The sequence below is a fragment of the Chrysochloris asiatica genome, unplaced genomic scaffold (genome assembly GCF_000296735.1).
Source record: "Chrysochloris asiatica unplaced genomic scaffold, ChrAsi1.0 scaffold00263, whole genome shotgun sequence".
In the NCBI taxonomy this organism is placed as follows: Eukaryota; Metazoa; Chordata; class Mammalia; order Afrosoricida; family Chrysochloridae; genus Chrysochloris; species Chrysochloris asiatica.
Genome location: NW_006408781.1, coordinates 138302 through 149792, shown reverse-complemented (window position 1 = coordinate 149792; position 11491 = coordinate 138302). Strand labels below are relative to the sequence as shown.

The 11491-nt window shown below is 45.7% G+C and overlaps 1 protein-coding gene across 1 annotated transcript in view; it reads left to right on the top strand.

The window, feature by feature from the left end:
- LOC102839285 (protein FAM124A-like) overlaps nucleotides 1-5539 on the top strand; it is a 131385-nt gene extending 125846 nt beyond the window's left edge. The window contains exon 4 of the mRNA XM_006874149.1: nucleotides 4826-5539. Coding sequence (XP_006874211.1) covers nucleotides 4826-5539 — 714 coding nt within the window. The remainder of the gene's footprint in view (nucleotides 1-4825) is intronic.
- Nucleotides 5540-11491: the final 5952 nt, after the last annotated feature.

The window sequence follows — 11491 nt, the reverse complement described above, 5'->3', positions numbered from 1 at the left end:
TTATATGCATTTATAAATATATATAAATCATTGATTTCCAAGGTCTTTGCCTAGTTTCAGAAATCTCTTCACTTATTGATGAGTTATTTTTCTTTTTCATCCAACACTGTTGTTGTTAGTTGTCAAAGAGTTGCCTCTGACTCATGGGGACAGTCTAGTAAAGATTTACAGCCTTGAAAACCCTATGCAGGATCACCATGAGTCAGAACCAACTCCACGGCATACCACTACCACCATTTATATATAGATATATGATTTGCATATATTACTATGTAGAAGAAAGAACTGAATCTGACTCCGGCAGGATAAGTGAGTGGATTTCACACCCAAGTAATCAAGGTTTCTTAGAGCAATAATTGTCCAGTCTCCATTTCCAGCTTGGTCTTTCCTCACTGCTTTTCCTACACCTGAGACTCTTAACCAGACTGCCCCATGCAGGCCCTTCACTCACCAGCCTCACCTACCTCTGCTTGTGCTGGTCTCCCCCCATCATGCCACCCTCCAGGAACACAGCTGCCCATCCCCTGACACTCCCTGTCGGGTCACCTCCTGACCCCTGATGGTTCTATCTTGTCTGCGTTATTTCTTCCCTCAGTCAAACGGGAGCTTCATGTGGTTGAAGACAGTCTTTCTGGTGCTTGTTTCCCTTCCTCTACTCACAGTGGTGGTGGTGTGGTGAAGTGCTGCTGAGTTGGCACTCTGATTCATGATGCCCATGTGTGATGGAATATAACTGCTCATGGGGTTTCTTTGGCTGTAATCTTGAATTGCCTGTCTTTCTTCTGTGGAGCCAATGGGTGGGTTTCAGCTACCAGCCTGTCGGTTACTAGCTGAGCGCTTAGCCTTTTGTGCCACCAGGGCTCCCTTTACACACACACACAAAAAAAAAAACAAAAAACAAAAAAAAACCCTACCACTGAATTTGGAGTCCTGATATGGTGCTGTGGGTAAATGTGCTGGACTGCAAGGTTGCTTTGAACCACAAGGTCATCAGTTCAAGCTCACTAGCCACTCCTTGGAAACCCTATACAGGGTTGCTATAAGTCGAAAACGAGTCAATGGTACTTAACAATAATGACCATTGAATTGATTTCAACTCATAGCAACCCTTTTTAGGGTTTCCAAGGAGCAGCTGGTTGGCTCAAATAGTTGGCCTTGAGGTTAGAAGTTTAATGCTTATCCCACAGTAAGTAAACAGTAAATGTGTATTACATTAGACCAAAGTCCCCAAGTGCCTGTGGGAAAACCAGGTTCTGGTTTAATCTGGAGGAGGGGTGTTGGTTTTCTAAGGAAAGACTGTGTCTTAAAACCTGCTGGGAACCTTTCTTTTGCCAAGGGCCATTTGGATATTTATAGTATCATTCACGGGTCAAATAAAATTATCAACTTAAACATCGGCCTGTTGTAACCATGGCAATGAAACGATATATGATAGGATGAATGTAAAACTAATGTTCTCCCATGTAAACTATCATATAATTCACAATAAAACATTTTTAAAAAAAAAGTAATTGACCACCTAAAAAAAAAACAAAAAACAATCAGCCTGCTATCCCCAGATATAATTGTAATAAAATTCTGCTGTGGCATTCTTGGATAAGTACTAGAGAGCTAACTGCAGGGTTGGCAGTTCAAACTCACCAGCTGCTCTTTTAAAACCCTATACAGGGTTGCTGTGAGTTGGAACATCAACAACATAATTGTGATTATTCTCAGGGGATTTTTTCTTTTTTCCTTAGTAAACATTTATCATTATTTCTATTTAAAAAAAAAAAAAAGGCCTGCTATAATGGCTAGAATCCTGGTGTGGCTCTGCGGGTTAATGTGCTGGACTGCAGTCAGTTTGAACTGCAAGGTTGATGGCTCAAGCTCACCATTCACTCCTCAGAAACTCCATACAGGGTAACTATGGGTTGGAACCAACTCAATGGTACTTAACAACAACAGTGTGATGGCTGGAACTGCAATTGCCTTGGCAGGACCAGACCAAATGATTCAGGCCAGATGTTCCCCACCCCTGCGTTAGAGTGAACCTCATTCAGAACCTTTTGCCTATCTCAGGGATTCATGAACCACACCATCCTGTAGTAAATAAGGCCAGGCCCACTGCAGCTGCATTCTGTATTTAATTGGAACTTTGCATAGTAAAGCTGCCTGTAGGTGCAGGTGCTGAGTCAGACCAGGGGAAGGATTGGAGAGAAGCCCACCCAGGTGCAAATGTGCCTTGAGAGAGAGGACCCCAGTTCCATGCACAGACACAGGTTCCTGAGCGAGTTGCAGTGAGGACAGAGGGAGGGTAGGGTACTGAAGAGGAGGACTATGGGAGATGTTAAAGGGGGGTGGGGGTTACCCGTAGTAAGTGAGTCCCTTTCCTGTACATAGTTTCTAAAAGACTTTGTATACACACACACACACACACACACACACACACACACATATACTCGGAGCAATCAGTTGTTGATACTGTTCTTAAGTGTCGTCAAGCCGGTTCTAACTCATAGTGACCCTGCATAGGATTTCTGAGGAGCAGCTGGTCGTTTTCAACGGCTGACCTTGCATTTAGCAGTCCATTGGTGTTCCTATAGTGTCACATGAGGCCTCCTGGAAGAATCAGTAGTTCCTGATAAAACTCGTTGCTGTCACATCAACTAATGAGCCTGGGTTATATCTGGCTGTCACCCCTGGACTAGAATCAAGTCCCAAGCTGACCTGATCTGAAACTGCCTGTGCATGATCCTTACTATACTGCCACCTGTTCATCAGAAACACGCTACCTATGAGCTCCGGTGTGATTCTCTGGCTAAAGGGAGACCCAAGCCCTCCAAGCACTGTTCTTGAATTTAATGACAATTCTTTTATCTTCATTACAGTTCTCAGTCAGGTCTTTAACTTATGGCTACTGTGTTGAGTGCCTTTTGCATGTGTTGACTGGGAAGTTTTATTCCCAGGAGTGAAGGGGAGCTGACTCTCCCCCTCGGCCAGGAGATGACATCTTAGACGAAAAGTCCCTCCACTGTATCTCTTACTCTGCTCGGCTTTAGAATTTAGAGAATAAAATTTCTGGTAGTACTTTTTTGCCATGAAATTGCTGAAAGGTTCTGGTTACGGGGAGGTGTTTGTCATGACAAGTAATGTTAAAATTCTCTATGCACAAAGTCCAAAAATTAATATAACAATAGAGTTCTTGTGAGCTGGTATAATTTGAATAGGCAAAGAGAAGATACTGAAAATAGGTCATATAGGTGGTCCCAGAAGGTGCACCTGACCAAGCCATGGTATTTTTCAGTCAGTTCACATGCAGGTGAAAGTTGGACAGTGAATAACGAGCCTTGTAGAAGAATTGGTACATTTGAGTTATGGTGTTGGAGAAGAATAGTGAAAGAACCATGGACTAACAGAAGAAAAGAACTAACAACTTTGTGTTGGAAGAAGTACTGCCAGAATGCTCCTTAGAAGCCAGAGAAGCCAGGATGGTGATATTCCATCCCTCATACTTGAGACGTTATCAAGAGAAGAACATCATGCTTGGTAAAGTGGAGGGTCAGCAATAAAGAGGAAGATCTCCAGCAAGATGGATTGGTGCAGAGGTAGCAGCAATGAGCCCAAATGTAACAACAGTTGTGAGGTTGGCACAGGACTGCAATGTTTCATTCAATTCAGTGGCACTTGATGGCACTTAACAACAACGGGCAGAATAGTCTCCTGAAGGTCATTGTAAATGGTTTCCATGTTGGTTTCTCAGAGTATCTGAAGTACTTCAGGGACAGTCTATAAAAACCAGGGCTTCCAACCGATTCATTCTGGTTCTACCCCCTGGGAGAATTTGTATTTCTACCCAGGAATCTACATTTTAACAAGTTCCTCAGGTGGTTCTTATGTATGCGTCTGGGAATCTTAATAAAATGCAGAATCTGATTCAGTATATAAGGAATGGAAAGCGGATTCTGGTGCGGGGGTTAATCGCACCAGAATGAATTGGTCTGAAGCCCTGGGAGAACAGTCACGAAGCCTGTGCCCTATACAGGCAGAACTTGTGTTATTACACCTGGCAGATACTGTGGTTTTACCAAACTGAAGGTTTGTGGCAACCCTGCATCAAGCAAGTCTGTTCGCACCAACTTCCCAGCATCATGTGCTCACTTTGTGTTCTGTGTCACATTTCAATAATTCTTACAATATTCTTGATGTGGCGCTGCGGATTAGTGCGCTGGACTGCAAAGTCGGTTTCTACCGCAAGGTTAGCAGTTCAAACTCACCAGTCTCGCCTCAGAAACCCTGTACAGGGTCACTATGAGTGGGAACCAACTCAACGGTTCTTAACAACAACAACAACACAATATTTAAAACTTCATAATGCTGCTGCATACTTAATACATACAATAGAAACATAACATTGACATGCACAGGAAAACAAAATAAATCATGTGGCTCACTTTATTGTGCTGGTTTGGAGTGGCACCCACAGACTCTCTGAGGTATGTGTGTACCCTAAAACATAGCTTCCATTTAGACTCTGAGGTCCCTCCTTCTCCAAGCTGGCTGTATGGATGGATAATTCTTCAAATTGCCTAATTCTGAGGCAAGCTGTTTACTAAACTATAGTTTGTCCTGAAGGGGTGAGGCCAGGGGAACCCGTTCTTTAAAGGTTCCAGGCTCAGAGGAAGACCTAAGGGCAGATGGCCTGGATGGGTCAGCCTGACTCCAAGGACCCAGAATTCTCTGGCTCCAGGGAAATGGAAACATTTTTTTCAGAACCATGAAACCCCATCAGCAGGTGACCCCAGCCCTTCACTCATGTGATGTGTTTGTCCTCTTTCCCCAACAGGCACAAAGGGCGCACAAGAAGGTTTTGAAACCCAGCAGAGCTCACCACTCGGAGGAAAAGAAATCTCCTGTTTCCTCTCCAAGCAGCACAGCGCCAGCGCCAGCGGGCCTGCCTCACGGGAATCAGCAGGGATTCACCAGGCGTGTGGCCAGCCCTCCCAGCCACCCCTGGTCTTTCCAGAGAAGCAAGTCTTTGTTTTGTTTGCCCCTGGGAGGCCCCTCTCCAGGCTCCATTGCTGAACCACAGTCGCTGCCAAGCACAGGTCCCCTCGGGCACAGGGCAGCAGAGTGGAGGCACGGCCAACTCCTCTCCATTGACGACTTGGAGGGAGCTCAGGAGACCGATGTGGACACGGGTCTGAGGCTGTCCTCCTCAGACCTCTCTGTGGTCTCTGCCTACTCGGCACCCAGTAGGTTTTGCAGCTCTGTAGAGACACACCACCCCTCAGACACAGGCGGCAGCTGCTGGCCCTCACACAAGGATTCCAGGGAGGGACTACTGCCCACTGTGAGCACAATGACCCCTGAGCACTCAGGGTCTTCCCTTCCTTTCTTCACCAAAGGGTCTTCCAGCTCCTCAGTGGCATCCGTCACTGTCTCCTCCTTCACAGAGTCATCCCAGGAGCCCTCTTGTGACATTTCTAGCAGAGACATCCCACCACCCCCAGCACTGGCTGGTCCTGGAGATGGAGAAATGGAGGAATTCTACATCTGAAGGCACACAAACTCAGACCCAGGCTCAGGCGTCTGCCCCTTGAATGACAGCCTGGCCGGTTTTCTTGGTCATGTCTGTTTAGAATGTAGTTGTCCATCTCTTTTAAAGATCGCTAGCGCAGTTGCCATACCTCTACCCTCCTTGCATCCTTAGGTGAGCAGTGGTTTATTTCTAAGGGCTTCTGGAAAAATACTGGCATTTTTATGCAAATAAATCTCAACCACCTTGAGTGGTAAGATATATTTTTTGAATACACAGTTTAGTACACTGATACAATTTCTAAGTGTCATTTCAGTTATTAATGAAAATTAAGTCTACTAAGCCAGAGCTAAATTAACATCTTTCCATGTTGTGAAGATTAAACAATGAAAGCCAAGAGGCTGAATGCAGGAAAGATGCTGAGTAACTTGTATGAGACATTCATGTATAATAGCATAGTATACATCTTATTGGGCTCTCCGTGTACACCGACACTCTCAGGGAACAGGGCCCTGAGAATGGCTCAGTACTGCTTGTGGTGAGAAGAAGTCAGCTTGGTAGAATGCAGTAAATAGAGATGCTGTAGAGTTGATGCCAACTCACGTTATGACCCAATGTGTCAGAGGAGAACTCCATAGGGTTTTCAGTGACTGTTGTTGTTTTTCAGAAATGTATCACCAGACCTTTCTGCTGCAGTACCTCTAGGTGAACTAGACCCTCCAACCTTTTGTTTAGCAGCCAAGCACACCAACTGTTTGTATGTCCCAGGGACTCCTAAACATGCCAGATTGCAAGTAATAAATACCTCGCCTTGAAGCCCAACAACAGCTAAAAATCTGTATTTACACAAAAGTTAAACTAAGGATAGCTAATGGGCTTTACAAAGAATTAGCATATGCAACAAAATACTTGGTACACTGAAAAAATGATGTGATTCCCCAAAACTAGATCTCCATATACCTTTCAACAGTGTATTTGCACTCATGAACACTTAAAAAAAAAAAAAAAATTGGGGTCACGGGGGGGAGGGGGAGAGCCATTCCTTGACGTCACAGAATTACATGATATTGGCATAATGAGTAAGTGTCAAGATGCAGCTTTTACAAAACACATCTATATAAGCATTATCTATATAACCTGCGGGCCCACCTTTTATATCGCTCTCACTGGTGAGCAGGTACTGTCACCTTGGGTGTTTATTTTTAAGTAGCGTCGCCCTGTAGGATCAGCACTGGACTGCTAACCACAAGGCTGGTGGTGCGCAATTGCCAGCTGCCCCTCGGAAACCCTATACAGGGTGGCTCTGAGCTAGAGCTGACTCAATAGCACTTAACAACAACAGGACATTTCCATGGCTCTTGATTGTGCAGAACAGCCAGGTGTGGCTCTCCTGAACCCAGGCTGATACGATGCTGCTCTGCTAGAACTGTGACAAGTACCCACTCAATACCTTCCAGTGGATTCCAGCTCAGAGTGGCAGCGCTATGTAGGCTTTCCAGGCTGTAAATCTTTGCAGGAGCAGACAGTCTCATCTTTCTCCTGTGGAGCAACTGGTGGGTTTGAACCGCTAACCTTACAGTTGAGCAATCCAGTGCCTATCCCATAGAGCCACCAGTGCTCCTTCCACAAGTACAAGAGACTTAATGAAAGCCAGAGCTTCAGACTAAACTTGGCTTTTCTGCCTGTCCTCTGCTTTTGTTATGGGATGGTGTTGTTGTTAAGTGTTGTCAAGTTGGTTCTGACTCATAGCGACCCTGTATAGGGTTTCCGAGGAGCAGCTGGTAGGTTTGAACTGCCAATCTTATACCACACTGGACACAGTGGCATGTGTAAATACTTAAATCTCACCTCCTTCCGAGTCACCATGGTGAGGATTATGTTTACAATTCCAGCCTCAGACCAGTGCTAAGCTTACCCTGGACACTGTTGCTCACAGTGGGGTGCTCCTCACCTAACTTTCCTGAGGCCAAGTGTCCACCCTTCTGGAAGTACCCACAACCCGCCCCCCCACACACACACACACAGCCTTCCACATGACTTTTCCACATGACTCTGGGAGTCAGCTGTTACCAGTCACCAGACTTGAGCTGTTGCCCCAAGTCTATGCCATCCCTGTAATGAGACTATAGATGCCACTCCAGGCAGCCTAGATTCTCCAAAACATACAAACCACACCACTGTCATAGTTGATTCCAACTCATGGGTTCCCAGGACTCTTCATTTTTACATTCTGTTAAGTAAATAAAATTATGGGCTCACAGCTCTAGACCCGGGGGGGGGGGGGGGGTTTTTTTTTTTTTTTCCTGAAAAGGGCAAAATAGTAAATATTTTAAGCTCCATCAGCCATAAAGTCTGTTGCAAGTACTCCACTCTGCCATTGTAACTTGAGAACAGCTCTAAACAATAGAAAAATTAATGGTAGTGACTATTTCAGTAATACTTTATTTACATAAACAGATAGCTAGATTTGTCCCAAAGGTCATCACTTGCCAATTACTAGACTCAACTGTTCTAAACAGCTGGGAAAAAAATATATTTTAAAAAACAGTTGCCATCAAGTGGATTCCAGCTCATGGTGACTCCCTGTGTGGCACAGTAGAACTGTGATCCAGTGGAGAAAAGCAACATGCTAACATGCTAACATTTAAAGTGTTAAAGAGAAAGATGTCACTTTGAGAACTAAGGTGTACCTGAGCCAAGCCAGTCATTTCAGTCCCCTCATATGCACAGGAAAGTTATTAATAAGGAAGACCAGAGAAGAATTGATGCCTTTGAATTATGGTGTTGGCAAAGAGTATTGAAAGTACCATGGTCTACCAGAAGAACAAATGAATCTGTCTTGGAAGAAGTACAGCCAGAATGCTCCTTAGAAGTGAAACTGGCAAGACTTTGTCTCAAATACTTTGGACATGTTAACAGGAGGGACCCGTTCCTGGAGAAGGACACCATGTTTGGTAAAATGGAGGGTCAGCAAAAAGAGGAAGACTTTCCATGACAGGGACTGACTCAGAGGTGCAACAGTGGTTTCAAACAGTAGTCACTGTGGGGATAGCACACATGTTTCCTTCTGTTGTACATGGGGTCATTATGGGTCGGAATCGACTCAATGATACCTAACAACAACAACATTGCAGAGCAGAAGAAGTGCAAATAGAGACGATAGATACACTGGTAAGTGGGAGCAAGCTCTCACAAGTCAGAGAGGCAAAATCAAGCTGTTTACATCCTTTATCAGCACCCCAAGGAGTGTACTCGCATGTCCCCCAAGGGTGCTTTAAATTTTTGCATGCCACCTTGATGCCCCGGGGCCTGAGACTCATCTCCTCACAGTCCAGTCCAGACCCTGGAAAGATGTGCAAGGACACCATTCAAAAGCAGGAGATGCGTAGCACAAGGGGGGAAGGGAAGGGAGGTGAGTGCCTGTTTGCAGACCGTAAGGTAAGGTCAGTATGTGGCTCTCTGTGGAGACGTAGTCCCAGGAGGGCATGTGACAAGGCTCTCCCCTTCTCCTCTGGCCAGAGTAGAACTGTGCTTCGTCGGGTTTTTAAGGCTATGGTCATCCACAGTGGTTTCTTCCAAGGTGCCTCTGGGTGGACTAGGATCTCCAACCTTTGAGTTCAAAGCCAAGCGCTTCGCCATTTGCGCCACCCAGGTGCTCCTGTTTCACCAGCATTTCCTCATCCGCAAGGAATGGCACCCACTTTGTCACTGGTGGATCTTGACTCCTTTAATCACTCTTGTGCTGGATGCTGACTTACTGTAGGTGCTCAATAAATTTTGAATTAAAAAACATTGAAGTTGTTTCAGAATGTTTTTTTCTTCTGGATTAGGCCCTGTGAGAGCAAAAATAGAGCTCTTAGCTCAATTGTTTGGTCACCTAATGGACCCCAGTAGTCTCCTTGGCCTGGGACTGTCTTCCAGCATTGTCCTAGGGCCATGTCCTAGGGCCTAATTCATCACTGATGTGCTTCTTTTCCAAATAAGACTCTCAAATTACTATCCTACTGCCTTGTTGTTAAGTGCTGTCAAGTTGGTTCTGACTCATAGCGACTCTGTAAAGGATTTAGAGAAGCGGCTGGTGGGTTTCAACCACTGACCCTGTGGTAAACAGTCCAGTGCTGATCCTGCAGTGCCACTCCTTGGCCTACCTTAACCACCACCTAGTATCCACATTTAAAGATAAATGTCTTAGCTGTGCCCCTAACTGACCTGACAAGCCCTAGAGAAATCCTGAATGCCTTTAGTTGGTTAAAGTGGGCTTCAAAGGGGTCCCTGGTGGATGGAGGAGTCACGTCACAGGCCTAGGTGATGATGGGAGGGTTGCTGTACAAAATGGGCTTTGACACTGGCAGACTCCTTGAACCCCTCAGAGTGAAGGGTGGGGTCCCAGCAGTTTGTTGGGCTGCTCTGCACCAGGCATTGCTAGACAAACCAGGGGTTTATTTTTGTTAGGATGGTTCTTCTACCGAGGTCTGATGTCTTCGGCCCCAAGTCATTCGGGAGAGATGCAGGGATCTTTGATGCCCTGACTGGGCTTTCTGTCCAGTGAATTATCTCATTTATTAGAAAAGAGCACTTGCATAGACTCAGAGCCCGTGGAAGAGATTTTTAAATACAAACAAAGCCACCCATGGTGAGCTTCGCCATGTGGGTACCCTCAGGACAGTGTCTGTGGCAGTTCTGATCAATGATCCAGGACTGATTTCAGGATCACCAAGTAGCTACCTTCTTCTATAACCAAGGTCCATCACTCCATGTGATTGGTCTCAGCATAAATGCCCCTCCTGCTTTGTGGGGTTCCACTTGTCTTAAATTCTCTGGAAATACAACTGATCAAGCAGTGCAGAGGCTTGAGAAAATATCATAAGTCAACACAAACAAAATGGATTCACAAGGGAAACATCTTTTGTCATAATTACTATAACAAATGAGGGGTCACGAACATGTATTTCTAGATTATACATAATTACTTTCTTCCAACTTCTACTGAAGATTTTTTTCTAATCTTGGACATCTAGATCTGGTTATAAAATAGCTTTAAAAGATAAAATTTCTCAGGAGACTTTCTGCGCTTCCATGACTGGGCAGCACAGGTGTGCAGGCTCCGGGGAAGGAGGTGTGGTATCGCACAGAAGAGGCCCCCACCTGGTAGACAGACAGCCTTTGGGCAAACATAAGACTTTAGCCTCCAACATTGTGGACTTGCTTTTTTGAAGGGTCGAGCTGCTGGAGAGTTGTGGGCATTTGGGCCTGCGCTCGGCTCTCGCTCCGGGACTGTGCCAGCCCCCTGCGGAGCTTGGAGCGCAGGGCTTGAGCTGACCCATTCAGAGGGCACGCCCAGAGAGCCGGCGGGGCCACAGGAATTGGCACGGTCCTTCTTGGGGTGGTGTGGGGGGCTCATTGCCACGGGAGGCGTTGTCGAGCTGGGTGCCCACAGCACAGGGAGACAGAGAGAGGCATTTTTTGATGTCGTCAGACAGGGACGCCATCTGCCTATAGCCACTAATCCCGCCCTCCACCCCCTCTGCCTAGGCTAGCCCTCTGTCCAAACTCCGAGGCTCAGGCCTGCCCATCAAGGCACAAGCCAGCACAAGTGGAGATGCTTTGAGGCAGTCCTGCTGTGGCTCTGCAGGTTAAGGGACCAGACTGCAGAGCGTTTTGAACTGCAAGGTTGGTAGTTCAAGCTCACCAGCTGCTCCTTAGAAACCCTATACAGGGTCCTTTTTTTTTTTTTTTTTCTTTGTGTGTGTGTGTGTGTGTGTGTGTGTATGACTAGAGATTGCCTTAATCTCGTTGTTTTTTCTGATGCTGAATTCTTTTTTTTTTTCTCTTCCTTTGTTTTTATCACATTATCCCTTTTGTTTTTGATTTTGATTTTGGTTTTGTTTTCTACCCGACTGGTGTTGCTTGGCTGTCACATAGCCTCCCTTCTGCTATTGGAGAACTCTGCTTTTGTTTTTGATTTTGGCTTTG